The sequence below is a fragment of the Cryptomeria japonica genome, chromosome 10, assembly GCF_030272615.1.
Source record: "Cryptomeria japonica chromosome 10, Sugi_1.0, whole genome shotgun sequence".
Lineage (NCBI taxonomy): Eukaryota > Viridiplantae > Streptophyta > Pinopsida > Cupressales > Cupressaceae > Cryptomeria > Cryptomeria japonica.
Genome location: NC_081414.1, coordinates 749,872,638 through 749,890,445, shown reverse-complemented (window position 1 = coordinate 749,890,445; position 17,808 = coordinate 749,872,638). Strand labels below are relative to the sequence as shown.

General features: G+C 35.4%; 1 protein-coding gene across 1 annotated transcript in view; it reads left to right on the top strand.

Moving 5' to 3' along the window:
- LOC131859183 (uncharacterized) overlaps window positions 1-13,752 on the top strand; it is an 81,986-nt gene extending 68,234 nt beyond the window's left edge. The window contains exons 3-5 of the mRNA XM_059212747.1: window positions 8,651-8,846; window positions 9,008-9,094; window positions 13,294-13,752. Of these exons, the coding sequence (XP_059068730.1) occupies window positions 8,651-8,846; window positions 9,008-9,094; window positions 13,294-13,752 (742 nt within the window). The remainder of the gene's footprint in view (window positions 1-8,650; window positions 8,847-9,007; window positions 9,095-13,293) is intronic.
- Window positions 13,753-17,808: the final 4,056 nt, after the last annotated feature.

Genomic DNA, 17,808 nt, shown 5'->3' with positions numbered 1-17,808 from the left:
AGGATTATGGTTAGGGTTATGGTCTACATCATTGTTAGGGTTAGGTTATAGATGATTTTTGGGTAATGGTTAGTGTTAAGGTATGTCTAAGGATTATTGTTAGGGTTAGGATTTAGGGTTATGGTTATAGTCAGGTTAAGGTTAGAATTATGATTAGGGTTATAGTTTACATCATGGTTGGTTGGTGTTAGGGTTATGATTATGGTTAGGATTAGGGTTTAGCATTATTGTTAGGATTATGTCTACGGTTATCATTTATATCATGGTTAAAGATAGGGTTAGGGTTAGGGTCAGGGTTTACATTTTGGTTAGGGATAGGGTTAGGGTTAGGGTTAGGATATACATCATGGCTAGGGTTGGGGTTAGAGAATTCAAGCTAGGGTTAGGATTATGGTTACGCATAGGATTTAGGGTTATGGCTAGGGTTAGGGTTTACATCATGGTTAGGGATAAGGTTAGGGTTTAAATCATGGTTAGTGCTAGGGTTAGGGATAAGGATAGGGATAGGGTTAAAGGTTAGAGTTAGAATTTACATCATGGTTGGGGTTAGGGTTAGGGTTAAGATTATAGTTACGCTTACGATTTAGGGTTATTGTCAGAATTATGGCTAGGGTTAGGATTGATATCATGGTTAGGTTAGGGTTAAGGTTAACATTATGGTTAGGTTTATATAATAATTAGGGCTAGAGTTAGGATTTACATCATGGTTGGGGTTCGAGTTTAAATTATGGTTAGGGTTAGGGCTTAACATTATGGTTAGGGTTACTATTTACATTATGGTAGGGTTAGAGTAAGAGTTATGGTTATGGTTTATGTTAATATAAGGATTGGGGTTAGGATTTGAATTGTGGTTAGGGTTTACATCATGGTTAGGATTAGGGTTAGGTTTAAGGTTTGAGTTACATTTAGGTTGAGAGTTAGCGTTCTGGTTACGGTTAGGATTTAGGGTAAGGGTTAGGGTTAGGGTTTACTTTCATGGTTTCTGTTAGGGTTAGGATTTTGGTTAGGGTTTACATCATGGTTAGGGTTAGGGTTAGTATAAGGGTCGAGGTTATGATTATGGTTAGGGTTGGTCTTAGGATTATGGTTAGGGTTAGGTTTACATCATGCATAAGGTTAGGGTTTAGGTTTATAAATAGGGTTAGGGTTATGGAACTTAGGTTGTAGGTTAGGCCTAATTATTATTTCTAGGACCTTAGTGTTAGAGGTAATGGTTTGGTTAGGGTTAGGCATATGGTTAGGGTTAGGTTTACTTCATGATTAGTGTTAAGGTTAGGGTTTAGCATTATGGTTAGGATTATGGTTATAATTAGGTTGTACATCATGTATAGTGTTAGGGTCATGACTAAGGTTTATTGTTAGGGTTAGGGTTTAACGTTATGGTTAGGTTAGGATTAAGGTTAGGGTTTAGGTTTTAGGGGATAGGGTTTAAGGTTAGAGTTTGGATTTACATCATGGTTGGGTTTAGGGTTAAGATTATAGTCAGGCTTACGATTTAGGGTTATGGTTAGGATTATGTCTAGCGTTAGTGTTGATATCATGGTTAGGTTAGGGTTATGATTAACATCATGCTTAGGTTTACATTAGTTAGCGTTAATAAAAAGTACATCCATGGTACACAACATGCATTTTTTAATATTAACATTTTATGTGGAGTACCTCTTGTTTTTAATTTCATTATTGACATTTAATTTAAGAAATTGAATGTAGGAAAAAATTATATTTTTTGGTGAGAAAGCTAATTTTTTAAACCACTCAAACCAATAAAAATTCAAATAAATGTGATTTTATTATTATTTAAAATTAAAATTAAATTTTTTACTATGGTTTTGTTGTCTAAGTATTTTAATTCTTTATTGATATGCATGAATGCAATAGTATCGAACTAATAAGATTGAAGGGCTCATTTGCACATCATGGACATTTTATTTCTCTCATTTTCAAGTTTGGACTACAAGTTTAACTACAAACCCTAGGATGAAAACTCTAGAGGTATTTAATTTTAGAGATGAAAGATTTCTCCCTAATGAAATCTAGGGTGGATTCATACAAGATTCACATTCGCGTGTAAATAGAGGATTTAACATTGTTTGTAGTTAATAACTATGACTTGAAATGAGTGGAAGCGAGAGCGAGAGGGGGAGCAGGCATGGTTCAAAGGTTAGGGTTTTTGTAGGGGAAGAAGATGCAGAGGAGGTAGATGAGGAGGAAGATGGTGGATTGGAGATTGAGGTGGGAGTGGTTTGTACCCCCTCAATTCTATGGTTTGTGGGAGGGGTCTACTCTTTACAACTAGCCCATACGCTCTGTTTGGGTGTTGTCTCTTTGGCTGTCTTAGGGTGTTTCAGTTTGACTCGTGGCTGTTCAAGAGCGCTGAGATGGAGCAATGATGGTACTGTGAGTTTCCTCGAATTTCTCTCTATTATGTTTGTCCTATTGGGTGTGGTCCGAGATGGGTTTTTGGTCCAATGTTACTCTCCTGACTGTGGTTCTGCACTGATCTTGTGCATGTGCATTGGGGGAGTTTGGGATTCGAGTGGAGATAAAGATGCATGTCTTTGAAGTTCCAGAGGGTGTTTCTGTCTTTTGGCTTTCCCTTAAGCTTGTGAGATTTTCTCTCCCCTTAGAATGCGTTTTGGTTGGGGATCCTTTGCTCAAGGAAAGGGCTTTGGTGTTGTAGGACATTCTTACTCAAGATCTTTTCTTTCAGAGGCCTCTATTTTTTGTGGTGGGGGCTTGCTTGGCCCTTTTTGTTTGTGCTTTTGGGTATCCACTTGAGGGTTGTTGTTCCTGCTTCTTTTTTGAAGGGGTGTGGACTGGGTGCTTCGTTATTCTTATTTTTCTCAAGAGGATCAATGTCGTGGCTATGGCTTCCATCTTTCTTTTATTCTTAGCCTGTTCTATAGAGGTGAATAGCTCTTCTATTGAGGGGAAGAGTGGTTGGTTGGATGAATTTTTTTGCGGGTGTCTATTACCCTGCTTGTTGGGGCTGGTCGTCTTAATGCTATCATATCCAGGTTGTTGGATCCCTGTCACTTGTCTCCTATGGAGGTGGAGACTTTGGTGGAGCCTGCTTGTTTGGAGCTTGAATGGTTTTTGCCTCTTCTCTTGTTTAAGGTTTTAGGAGCCTTTCTAAAACCTATTAGTCTTGCTTATCAGTGTGGTCTTATTCCTTTGTCGATAGATTTTGTGTGGTTGAACAGTGCTTTGATTTTTCAGATGGTGGTCTATGCCATTTTAGTTCTTATTTAGGTGGATCCTTGTCCTATGGAGGTGAAGAGGAGCAATGTTGGAAGGGTGTTGACTTTCAGATGGATTATCTTTGTTGGTTTTAACCTGATGGTTTTGGGAGCCATTTCAAAACCTAGCTTCAAGGTTTGCGGAGCCTTTGAAAACCCTTTAGTTCCAGATTATTTTGTAATGCTTCTCTTCTTTGATTTGGTTGTTATGGGATTGGGATCCTTGTTTGCTAAGGTTCAGGTTATAGGTGCCTGGAAAAACCCTTGGTATTTGTTAAAGGCTAAGGGAGCCTTGATAAAACCCTCAGACTTTCTTTTTTAGTCATTTTTTGGTATTGTTTGTGAAGGGCTTTGGCCTACTTTTCTTTTCAGCCGACTCTTGAATGTTTTATCCATGGTGATTACGCTGAGATTGGGCTATTGGTTTTCTATGTTGTATCATTTGACAGCGTTGTTTTGTGGGTTCTGGATCCTTGTAAAATCCGAGTGTTTCAGGTCCCTTCAAAACTTGTTTTTAGGGGTTTTGGGTCCTCTCAAAACCTGTTTTTCCCGTAATAAAAAAACTATGAATTTCTAGGTTTAAATTTATTGAAATTTATAGATAAATAATAAGTTTGTATGATTTGAATGTACAATGGTGAAGAGAGAAAAAATGTGTTTTGTGTGTTGTTAAAGAATAGACGAGTAATCATATATTTTGTTAATATCAATTGCGATCTATTCACACCAAATTCTCCTAAGCTATGGTACCATGTCCAAACCTTAAAGAGTTGGACATCATTAAATCATATATTTAAAACCTATATATGAAACACATCTCTCAATGCACTTTTTTTCTCTTAGATAAATTTTCAAATATATAACTGGATAGCCACTTCTTTCTGACTATGCAGCCACACATATTTAGAGACATATATAAGAAGCACATCTATCGTGTCGATACTAGTGAAATGAAATTTTAAATTCACCAATACCGGGCACAACACTTGAGGGAGTCAACAAAGTCATCAAAGAAAAGAATTGAAGCTTTTCTCTTGGTTGTCACATTTCTTCTAAGGGAGATTTACACGTTTTAGAAAACTTTGGTGAGTGGTGTGGCCACTATTGGGGAGTCATAAAAGTGAGGCACAACTGTTTGGGCCTAGCGCGCAACCTTATGAAGGCTTAATACTTCATATCACTGCCTCCTGTAAGGTAGTCGCAGCTCTTTTGAGAGAGTCGTACGAAGGTTAGATGCAGACATACAACCTTGAGGAGAAGTCAATGAAGTTTTCGGTTGGTGTGTTGACTAATCTTTGGTCTAGGTCAGCATTCTTTGGTATTTAAATATTACTTTCATTGATGCCAATCTGCTGTATAAGAATTCTTGAAAGTAAACTTCTGTAGCAACATTTTATTGAGATAAATAAATATTTTTGTTATGTACATTGCAATGAGTTTTGGTCTAACAATATTTGGGGAGCTAGTAATTCCATGCTATGATGATTATTTGTGATATTCTTCCAAAACAAATTGAAGAATACCTTTACATTTGAATTACTTAAAGTGTGAAAAGATACGTATAACGTATATTTTGTTCATATGGTTAAGAGGAGGTAATAGATGATGGATCTGAGTTCTCTTTGCAGGAATTTAAAATCATCGATCGATTTGCACAAAAGATCATGTCATTTAAAATTAAAAAGACCAGGTATTTAGAACATTTTCAAGGTTTGAGGGTGGTTAAGAGAATGATGGTGACATTGCACATCTAATCAAGAGTCAGTTTGTTTCTTTGTAAAGAGCTTTAAAAGTCCCTTCTAAGTTGGGTAAATTTGAATAGATAAATTTTATATATATATATATATATATATATAAGATTGAGTTGATTATATGCTAGAACATGGAGGAAAAGTGTGGAACACCAAGCTTGAAGAAAGTTAAAATGGTGATGATTTTTGTATGGGAAAACTACATTTATTGCCAATTTCATTTAGTTCAATTGAATATTACTTTGCATTTGTCTTTATAAGGCTTAGCAAACTTAATGGGCCAGATTTCACCATTCACAGGTGCAAGTGTGGGAAAATTTATGGTGATCAAAGAATATCCTTAGAAATGGACCATGTCTGGTACAAACTCCAATATACCAGCATTCCAACTTCTAGTTCTTGGCACTTTCAAGGAGAGAATAAGAAAGGAGGATTGAAAGTTGTTGATGCATCAATATTGTTGGCATAGATGTTTCAATATATGAGGATACTTTGTATTGTGAATAAAGAGCTTTTTCTGTTGTACCCAAGGCAGGATTGAGAGGGGGCGTGAATCAATCCAAACAAAATAATTAATGTAGCATATAAACAATTAACCAACAACACATATTAACACATGAAGACCGAGATTTATACGTGGAAAACCCAAACAGGGAAAAAACCATGGTGAACACTTGCCCACAAAAATATATCCACTATAAATAGAAATGATTACAAAGATAGAGCTAACTGCTCCAGACTTGCGCACCAAGGCTAATTGCTCTTGGGGCAAGATACAAAGAGGACTTGCAAAACCTGATGCTAATTGCACTCAGGGCAAGATACAAAAAAATGATCTGAAAAGAAGGATGTCCAACACACCTCTGATCTCAACTACCATCTTTCTATCTCAACTGTCTGCAATAGTCTTCAACACAACTTGCATATCATTCGAACACAAGTTTTCTGCTCTAATCAAAATTCCTTTGATCTTCGCTCTTCACCATATTATCTACACTCCACATTCCACACACTAACTCAAATCATAGATATGCCTCACATACAAGATAGATTATCAAAGCTTGGACAAAGTCGGCCTAAATACAAAAATATACTTCCCAAACCAAAAACACACACGCTAATTCACTCCAGGAGAAAGAGAGGACTAAAACACAACTTCCAATAATCAATCCACTGATCCACAATCACTGGAGCCTAACCAACAACATATCCACACGCTACGCAACCATATAAGCAATTAGCAATCAAAACATAAGATTCAATGCAAATAACTTAAATCCAGATCTTTGCACGCTATAGTGAGACCAATAACATATCAAACACGCTTCCACAAATCTTATCTGGACCTAAGGATAGGTCTAACATAGAATCTCACAACCAACAATGATTAATGCCATAACAACCGGAGAACACAAAGATATTTTCAGACATCAAAACCATCATATCCATGATATTGAAATTATACCCAATGAATATATCAATAACAATCAAAAGAGTCCAGAACAACCAACAAAATAATTGCAACAACAACACAACAAGATAACTCCGCACTATAGACATTTTGGACCAAACTAGAACAACAAGTTTGATATCAATGACAACTATAACATCATATCAACTCATACTTCCAACATTTTCATCCTTATGAAGAGATTCAAGATGATCTATTCATAGAATTGATGGTGAGATGATTACAAGGACAAATGAAGTAGGCAAAGATGAAGAAGCACCTAACAAAGCCCTAACTAGAAAATTACAATTTGAATTTTTTTTGTAAAAGTGACTTGTGTCACCCATTGTAACTAGAAGTTAGAATTTGAACTTGATTTTTGTAAAGGTTAGGTAGATTTTAACTTACTTCTGAAGGGTAGTTATTACGGCTGATTACTTAGGTGGTTATTCTAAGTAGTTATGCTAAGTGGTTATCCTAAGTTCCTAAGTGGTTACCCTAGGTAGTTATACTAAGTGGTTACAAGTTAGTTATTAGGGAAAGACTATAAATACAAGGCTATTTTGTAATCCAGGCGAGACTCTTGCTAAGGGGAAACTCTAGAGAATTTTGTAGAGAAACATTTTAAGAACTTTAATTTTCACACTTGTACTTAAGGGTTTCTAACTTGTATATTTTCAAAAAGATAATAAAGAATGCATTTGATTTGTATGTCTTGAATGTGTTTCTCAATTATTATTATCGATTTCTCGTGTGCTAATTTGATAATACCTTTTTGTACTTGTGGAATCTATTGGTCTTCAATTTAGATGATGTATGTAAAGGATGAAACATAGTCATACCCCAGGGTATTTTGGTTTGAAAGTGCTAAGTCAACTTGTTTCTTCGTATGTTCAAATATGTTTCCCTTCTTTTATTTCCATTGTATATCAAAACTTATCTTGTGCTTAAACCCCCCTTGTAATCATTATCTATTGTGAAATTCCAGTTAGTAGTTGTATGTCTAGTGTTGTAGTTTTTGTTATCCATTATCCTTAGTTTTGTCTTTTCTCCTTTTTGTACTTTCAAATTAAACATACACAAAAAGTACAAATACCCTCATCATATGAGGGAGCTACCCCTCTCAAACATAGAGGAAGATTGTAGTTTCACAACAATCTCTCAAATTGTTGGAATGGTTGTCATTGCTCTTAGGGCAAATATAGTCAATTTTGAAGATGAAATGGCAGTGACAAATTTGTTTACCAATAGGATAGTAAAATGAAGATTAGAATTGAAAAGAAATCAATCATTTATATAAGGTAGAATAGCTATAAAACTTTTCTCAAAAAAATAAATTTTGGATACTTTAAATGAGGCTTAGAATTGTAAAAAAAAGCTTTTATAAAGCTTAAATAGCACATTCATTTTTCCTTATTAAGTTTTCCTAAATTTTAAAAAACCATTCTCTTTAAAAAATATGGTGATCACCATTGCACTGACAAGTATTGATTACATATAATTTTTTCACAATTTTTGTAACTATCTATGAAACTACTATGAAAGATGAACAGAGGCGAAGTGTATAAAAAGTGGTAAAATGGGCTAATTGCAAGCAAGATGAGCACTAAGAAGTTACAATATACTTACTTGGTAATATTTTACAAATACAAATAGTAGTTTAGCATATAGAAAAGTCATTTTTCTATAATAACTAACTATGTTCATAAAAACTAAGCATATTTGTAGATTTTAATCTATTTTCAAAGCTTGCGATATGAAGTGGGACACAATTTTGATGGTAAATTGGCATAGTTTGCTCAAATATTGAGAAAATGTGATAATGATATCAATATTGAATTATATTAATATGCTTCAAGGTTGAATCATACATGTCCTAGAAACATAATATGTTTTCTACTTATATTTATTCTTTGTAATAGCATATTTTTTATAGAAATAACTTAACAATATCTTTTGGATTGTTGATATTTTATATCAAAAGCAATAGATATGAATATAAGGAGCTAATGGATTATCATATTTATTTTTAAAAGGTTTTTAAGTAGAAGTTACATGTTTCTAGAGATTTTAGTGCTTTAACTTTGGCCATGCATGAGAAGTATTATATTCCACAATATTTTGTTGAAGAATCTTAATTATATTGAATATGTGAATGTGAGTGTGGTACAAATTAGATGTTAATTATCTCAATATTCTTTGTGATGTAGCTATGGGTTAGAATCGCATAAAAGTGTCACCTTAGATATCTTGGAGAAAACGTTTCATATTGAAAGGCATTTTCAAACTCCATCAAAGATATTTTATACAAACATTCCAAAAGATATTTTTGAAGCCGTAAAACAAAAGGCAATTATGAGTTTGGCATCGCCAACATTAAAAGAGAAAGTTGTGTATCTAATTCTGGTAATTATTTATTCATTTTTCCATCAATGGAAATCTTTTATTGAATAATAAGTTCTTTAAAACAATAATTATTCAATTATAATGCATTATAAATTTTGATGTAATATTATTTTTTACTTTTGTAGTGATATAAGAAGGTGACTTAGATGTTACAAATGTAGGTTAGGAATGTTTCGGATCGTAGTATTGGTATGGAGGTGACATGTCACAAGAAAGACATAGATGGTAAACAAATTGAAGTCAAGAAGGTAAATATATGTAATTTTATTTTTTATCCTTTGGTATTCTTGTAATATTCTAGCATAAATGCTAGAATGCTTGTTACATACATTTGCTATTAAAATGTGAATATGCTTATATATTAGGACATGATTTTAGAGGAAATCACATTGCAAACTTGCACTTGTTGATGGATGAATTTAAGAAACTTAGTTTTCATGTCTTCGTCAACTTTCCTTATGTCTAACATCTCAATAGAGTGTTAATTATCTCTGGGGGGAATAAAAAAATGACAATTAATAGTAACATGTAATGAATGAAATAATAAACATTCACAAGGTTGAGGAATTTGACTAAAGTGAAAATTTCACATTTTTGATATACTGAGAATGAGCTATGTGGATTTTCCATCCTCATTGTGGGCCATCAATTCCTCAAAACCACTTATGGGGATGCTATATATGAAACTAATTTTGTCATATTATATCATGTAATTTTAATGCAATTGGATTGATACCCTTTGATGTTAATTTATCTAATTTAATTTTTTTCCTCTTTCCAATAGGTACAAATAAAATATTAGTTCAAGGCCTTTCACAGGATCCCAACATGCATTGTATCGGTCCTCAAGTTTTGGGTATAACTCAATCTTTCTTAATAAATAAAAAAATTGTACATATTAGTCCTAATTTATACTGATATATCAAACTTAATCTATTTGAACCCTTGAATATGATATAATGTTATGATGGGGACTTCAAGATGATCACCAAAATAGATAAAGAACATCCAAGAACTTACAATCAAAGCCTAGGGCAATAATGATAGGAAGTTCAAGAAATAATGAGTTTCTAAAGGTTTCCTGTGATTACTGTGACGTGAACAAAACAGAGAGTAACTGAATTCGATAACAAAAATATATTGAAAACAAGAACTATGACTAACTGAAGTGATGAAATAACAATATGTTTGCATAAAGACCAAAAGACAACATTATCAATCAACGATATAGATATTGAACAATAAAACCACTACACATCATATGATGATGATTGCATTCAATGATAGAATTATGCATTCAAACATTTGGCCATAACACCTGTTCAGCCAACTTCCTCTCTGCATTGTGCTATGCCTTTGCAACTCACCAACAATCTTGCACTTCTTTTTTGTCTCTACACACCTCCCTTCTACACTTCACTATCACTGTTCTAACTACTATCTTTCACTTGCTTATTTACTTCTTACATTTCCTATCATTATTCTGCCTTTTATGTGCTCAAATATTCTCTTTTATTTTCCCTAATACATTCTTTTATGATTATCCTTCCACTTGCTTATCGTTGGGTCATCTCTAGCCCATATTCACCCATCAATTTCTTTTCTCCCATACGACCTATCGCCTTTCTATGTTGCAACCATTCTATAAAGGGTTTGTTCTGTCCCCAAAACTGATTGACTTCTCTACATTTGAATCAAGACTTTCCTTCTCGTCCAAATCAAACTCAACTATTCAACCTCTCTTGCCTCTTCTGACCAATAATCCTTCTGGCTCTATTTACCCACTTTATCTCTTACTTTGGTTTCTCCCTAACTGCTCGATCACTCTTGATCGTTTCATTACCATTCTTAACTATTTTTTTTCAATTGCTCATCAAGCGTCCATCTCCATTTTGTTGAAGGCAACTAATTCATTTGTCCAACTTCCTACTCATGTGGTGAAAAGTTCTATAACCATCCAAACCGAATCTCCTACATTAGACTTAGAACACTTAAACACTTACACAATAAGTTAACATGATGCTCATGCATTAGACTCCTAGGGTACAAAAGAAAGTATGTGCTCTTGCACATGGGAGTGACAAAATAAACTATCCTCCTTCATACTATTTCTTTCGCTTCTTCCAACATCACTCTCGAACCAATATCATGCTCTTCCAATAGGGTTGCTTACTACACTTTTCCTTACTATTTATCATCCTCCTCCAATATCGTCTCCTTACCCATTCATCAACAAATGTTTATATGGAACCTACGACCTCCATGTTTTCAAACTCACACAACTCATACATCTGCATTTCACTAACATCACTATGGACTATTGTTGCACGTCCCATTTCAGTTTCACACTCCACCTCCACATCGAACATCTTTTCTAGCCATTTTACCTCCATGGCCAACTCTTCATGTATCGTTGTAATAACTATAACTGCAATATCCAAATCTAAGTCCTTCATAACTCCAATGGTCGTCATTCCTTCAAGTTTGTCTTTCCACTCTTGCTCTATTGCTACAAATTGGATCAATGAATCGTTCTTCTTATCATTATTGCTTGTACCTCTATCCAATTTCTTCACTACAATGTCTTCACCTTGTATCTCTTTGCCTCCATCATCTTTAATCACTGCTACTCCAACATATACTTCTGGATTAGCTTTCTTAACCTTGATTGTCTTGATTTTGCAGAGTAGGCTTTTGAACTAGCTCTCTTAACATGATCATGGAGGCTCTGGAGCATATTATAAGAGACGAAAAGGGGACAAAATTTCAGAGCATCAAATCTGGGACCAGATAAATCCGGCTACTGTTGGGAGAGTTGATCAAAACAGAGTACTTCAATAGGTAGGCCCTATGGCATCAAAATGGCTATGAAGAGCACATAAAACTAGAAGACATGAAAGAGGGAATCTTTGGGCACCTTCATGATCAAAGTAATGGATGTTATTTGAGACTATTGCTCTGTTCAAAAGGATAAAAATGATGCAAATGAAATAGATTGCTGGAGTACTAAAAGATAAGGTATATCTTAAATTGATACTTAATGATTATGACAGAGACAGTTTTCTTGATTTAGAAGATACCATATCTTAATATTAGGCCTATAAAGGGAGATAGAAGTTTGGATGACTATATGGTTTGATTCATCACCAAAATGGTTCATCACTTTGGAGTTAGTTGTATGTGCAGTGATGAAATGCTTAAGGTGCAATGTCGTCATCTGTTTTATATACATGAGAGGGGTTGGGAAGTGGTGTGGAAGACTGCTAAGTCTGTGCTTGGGAGTGATCGTCACTGGTGTGATGGTTTTGTCTATGAGGCTATTTTCTGCTTGATAGTGGATATTTTGGACTCAAAGGACATGTGTATTGAGATACTAGAAGGATTTGTGCATTCGGTCGATGTGCTAGTGGTGGCCAATGCCATTTTGGATCTTGGCACGAACTCTTTGGTTATTGTCTTGAAGGTCTATTTTAACATTTCCTATTATGTGATAGAGGAGGATACAGAGGATGAATTGGAATCAGATGAGGAGGAAATAGAACACAAATAGGATGAAAAGAGGAAAAAGAAAGCATTCATCGAAGAAGCCTGGTAGATCTATAGGATTGCAGTCATAAACAAAGATCTAGATCCCTTTCGAAGACTATTGAGCTTGGAATACATATGGCTTTCTACTCCAACTGCTGCTAATGTTATGGACATTGGAGAGAATATATGTCATTATGTTCTGTATGTCATGAATCAGTGAGATGTTTTTTGTTGTAATGGGAGCTATCCCCTTTGATAGCACTTATCTATTAAAAAAACAGGTATGGTTATAAATCATGTGAATGCAAAAGTATGAAAAATAACTCTTTTAATAGAAGGAATGTTAGATGCTATGGTTGTAGTAGGTTTGGTCACATTGCTAGTCAGTATAGATCAAGAGGAAATCAAGGGAATTACAGGCCGAGATAGAGAAATGTTGTGTTTTATAATTGTAATAAATCGGGTCACATTGCAAAATTTTGTAGAACCAAGAATGTGGACAGGAAGGGTCCGACAGACAAGAACAAAAGTGTGTAGAAAGATGATAAGGGAAAAGGAAAATTAACTGTGGATGAGATCAACAATCAGATGAAGAAGACATGGATGAAAAAGAGTGATGACAATGTAGGAAATAGATCTGCACCTAAATCCAGTGCTGGAAATTCCTCCGAAAATAAGCTAAGGCCTCTAGCCTAGGGGTAGTTTTCAAGAAAATCTTTTCCTCTTCTACCAACAATTGGTGCCAAAATGTGGCAGATTGTTAGTAGTTGCATTGATGTATTATAGATCATCTGGAAGGATTTCCGGAAGTATTTGAGCAGATATTGAAGGTTCATACTCAACATTTGTTGAGTAAGCCTGCTGATGCTTCAGAAGAAAGGTTTGGCATATTTGTTGAGAAGAACTTATGATTGCATAGGCAATTCAAGAAGTTGGAAATGGTAAGGAAAGTAAGAAAGGAGGTGGAGCAATATGTGCAGAGAGCATTGGTTTTATTGCTGAAGGAGTCAGAGAGGCAAGGAAGAGGAATATGCCAACTGCAGAGGATCCAGTCAAGGTTAAGAAAGCTAATCTAGAAACCTCCTCCATAAAATCAAGACAATCCAAAAGAATTGCACCCTCCTTCGGTTCTGCAAAGCCATCCAGCTCTGTGAAATTTGAAGCCAAATCATTTGGAAAAGGAGAAAAAAGGAAGAAAGATAAGGATGATGAAGAGATTGAATCCAATGAAGTTGTGAAGAAGATAAAGTCCAAGGGCATTAAAGGATCAAAAGTCTCCAAGGACAAGCCCTCTGATAGAGAGAAAGCACACAAGAAGATGAAGCTAGATCCATCTGGTATGTCTATTGAAGATGTTGAAAAATCTCTCACTGTTTAAGGTATTCTCAAGCCACTCTCTGAATGTTTAGATGGATTTGATGAAGTCGGTCAAAGAATTCTAGAAGAAGCCACTATTAAGTACTTGAATATATTCAATAGGGCTCTTGTTGAGATTATGTCTGAGATTCCTAAAACCCTGTATGATGTATTAGAAATGAGAAGATTGACTGCTAAGGAAGAAGATAATAAACTTAGAGAACGTGCCTTGTTAAATCGTTGTCCTGTGATTTCGGTAGAAGAGGTGAATAGAATTCTCAAAGAAACCAAGAGTGAGTTTAGAAGCAAGACTAGGATAAATAAGTTAATAATTGGGGAGACTAAGGAAGTTATTAGAGAATTGGAGAAGATTTTGAAATCAATCTTGTTAGGGAACAATTTTAATGTTGTCTCAGAAGAGGCTCCTTTTGGTGGTAAGTCATCTGTTCTGAAAGCTCATGGAATGCAATCTAAAGATGAACGGTTTGAGGTGAGTCTTCCTTTTGTTCTGTAAGAGGGAGAGGTGAACAAAAGTGGTGAGGAATCAGTCAAAGGAGATATAGTTGAGGATACTCAGAATCCTCTGAATCTTGTTAAGACATCTATGAAGAATGAAGTCCCATCTAGTGAAGAAACAATGAAGGTGGCGAAAGTTAAGAATTAACTAGTCACGGAAGCAAGAGACACTATAGAGGTAGTGAAGGTATTTTTGGAGAAAGCCAAGAAAGAACTAGATGATCTTGAGTTAATCCAAGGGCCTATTGATCTGGCCACTCTTTCTCCCATCCAGAAATTACGGCTAGCATCATTTTCTAAGGCTAAAGCAAGGGAGGAGATGCTACAGTCTCATATTGAGGACAGTGAGCTACTTACTCTTACATCTAGTGTCTTGGAGAAGATCATGCCTTCTAATGTGAATGACACATCAGATACACCCTCCGGTCAGTTGAAAAGCCTAATAAATTCAGTAAGTATTTAGTTTGAATCACTTGAGAAGTCAGTTGAGGTTAAGGTCCGAAATGAATTTGATGCCAAGAGATTTAGTTCATTGAAGAATATGATTGCAAATGATAGAATCTTGTTAGACACCTGCATGAAGATTATTCAAAATGCTTTATCAGAAGGAGGCAGTGTCTACAAGTCATGTCTATTATTTTCTGAGTTTACTGAGGATATTGAGAAGAAAATAAAAGAGAATGAGAAGCTATTGGCAGGTATATCTCAATCCTTTGATCCATTGACTGTTTTGGTAGCCAGTCAAGAAGGTCTTTCCTTGTTTGATAAGATTAAGAATCGGATGCATGAAAAGGATAGGATTGTTGGTAGAGTCGGTGAACTTTGAAGCCTAATTGGTCCCAAATTGGAAACTTTATTTAGTGCTTTGAAGGAAGCCCAAGATGCCATGGTACCCAATGAACCCTCAGACCTTCAAATAGTAGAAATGCAGGCATTTCTTTTCAGTGGGCAGATTTCAATTTTGAAGAGTCTCAAGGAAGGTTGGGATAGTGATCTGGTCTTATTAAATAATGTTTATGCAGATGTATTTAAATATATGTAAGTTAGGAGAGTCTGTTTATATATATGTAGTCTGTTCGTAGGAATTTTGTATGAATTTTGACATGCGGATCCCTGCCTTTGCCATTGATGTCAAAGGGGGAGTCTAGGGTAGTGAAAATGCTATATTCATCTCAGGGGGAGTTTTGGGAGTTATGGAATTAGGAAGCTTTGTTTTGTAGTGTGTGTTCATATTTGGTCCGACACTTAGTCATTTTTCACCAAGTGTTGTCATCAATGCCAAAAGGGGAGATTGTTGGAAAGAGACACTGCATAGGTTATTCAGTGTTGTCATTGATGGTAACCCAAGTCTGTGCACCCATCCGCATTGTTGTATGTGATCCTGTCGGGAGTCAGATTCAATATTGGTTCAAGTTTGACAAGCTAGAACAAAGCATTTGATAGTGTTGTGCATTTTGGTTGATACATCCTTTCTGGTTATCATCTTGTGTTGCGGATTTGGTTGTAGGTTGATAGACATATGGACAATCTTATTCCAAAGTTTTAGCCTCCAGTGATGATTATTGTTCGAGTTAGAAGCTGTGGTGTATCGGTTTTCAGTTTATCAGTGTAGGGCAGTCGACTTGTGTGGATAATCCTTATGCGGATTATGTATATCGATTTTGGTGATTATTTTTGTGGTCTAGGTATTTAGTTCAATGGCTATGGCAATGTGTGGACAATTATTTTGATCCGTATTGGTATTTTGATTTCGGATTTAGCTGACAGTATGTACATGATTCCTAATATGCTTAGTGTATGTGGTTGATATAATATAATGTTGTAGATATATATAAGCGATGTATTTGATCGTTTTAGTGTGTGTGGTGAATGTGAAATGTGTTGGTGATCGATTGTGTGCAGTTGCACGTGCACATATTAGAGATTTATGCTTCAGACCAGAGCAGAATAGTGGAATAGAGCAGTATAAGGCAAAATATGAAAAGTTTGTGTAATGTGCTTAACCAAAACTATAATCAGGCATTTGTAGATGCTATTATTTAGTTCATGTACTTCAGTAATCTTATGTAACTCATTTGTAGGCACTGAGCCTCTCCTTTTGAGCAGTGAACTCTAGGCAATGTGCTTGAATGCATGTGCATTTCACTGTAAACTCTATATTTGAGTATACTCATTTTGTGAGTCTCATCCCCACCGTGGTCTTTCCCTTGAACAAGTTTTCCACATATAAAATTTTTGTTTTATGGTGTTGTGGTTGATTGTTCTATGTTCTTGCATCTTTCTTTGGGTTCAATGTATTAAGTGATTGAATGAACATATTAATAAAGTTAAAGTTTGCATAAAACTGATTCACCCCCCCCCTCTTAGTGTTCCTTGATTCCAATAGCTTTGTCTTCTTTTGATACCCCTATATTTGCGTCCAACTTTGCATTTGCATCTTCTATATCCCTTCTTAATCCCTCATCATTCCATGTGTCTATTGTATAGTATTGAGTCTTATTGTTCTCATCTAACCCTCCGTTCATATCCCTTTTCAACTAATAATTGTGTCATCTATTCTTTCTAATCTGTTTATGTTTATTTTCCTTCTTCATGTATCTGCTCCTTCTCACCTCTCATACATTTACAAGTCTCCATAGCTTCATTTCCCATTCACATATGTCGTCTTCATTACTTGGTGCCACATCCTTCTTATCTTCTTCCTTCAAACTCTTCCATCCAACAACTTTATCCAAAGATTCAAAAACATCCACACTATGTAAAAACAAAAATATGACCTCTTTATCTTGTACATTTTTTACAACCTCTATCTTAGCTGCAACCTTTTCCATCAAGTTTGCACCGTCATTTGCATTGTCTCCTCTATGATCTTTGCCAACCACAAGACCTCCACAAGTTCGTGTAATTCCCCCAAACTCTACAACTGCTGCAATCTCATGCTTTACTTCTTCATTTTCAGCCACTAATACCCTTGTCTTCTCATCTCCATTTGTTCCTTTCATGCCCTTTGTAAGATATGTTCCTATTGCAAATCCTTTCCCCTCTTTACGCACAAACTCAATCTTCTCTTCACATCTTCTATACACTTGAAGTGTTTTTCCACCATCATATCCCGCAACACCTCTTTCAACTATCACACGATTGGCCACCCACACTCTGCTTCCCTTAGTTCTGGACTAATGTCTTTTTATCTTTGCACTTGTTCTCCATAACCCATGGTCTAATTTCCGCCTTATAGAATCTTCTTTATGTTTTCTTTCATCCTAACTTACCTTATGTTCTTGTTGCCCCTTATACTCTGTCATTCCCTTCATCTTATGGTCCTGTTTGTTGGTAAAAACTCCAACATAATCACATTTTTCCCTGCACCTTAATTGCTGCCTCTCACCAACTGGTTTCCTTTGCCAATGTGGTATCCTATAACCATGATCCCAACCAAGATTTGGGAACTCCTTTCTTCTTTTCTCCTCATTAGCTAGCATATCTACACACTTTGTTCCACCTTTATTATCAAAATCAACACTCTCATTACTACTTACCTCTACAATAGACTATTATCATG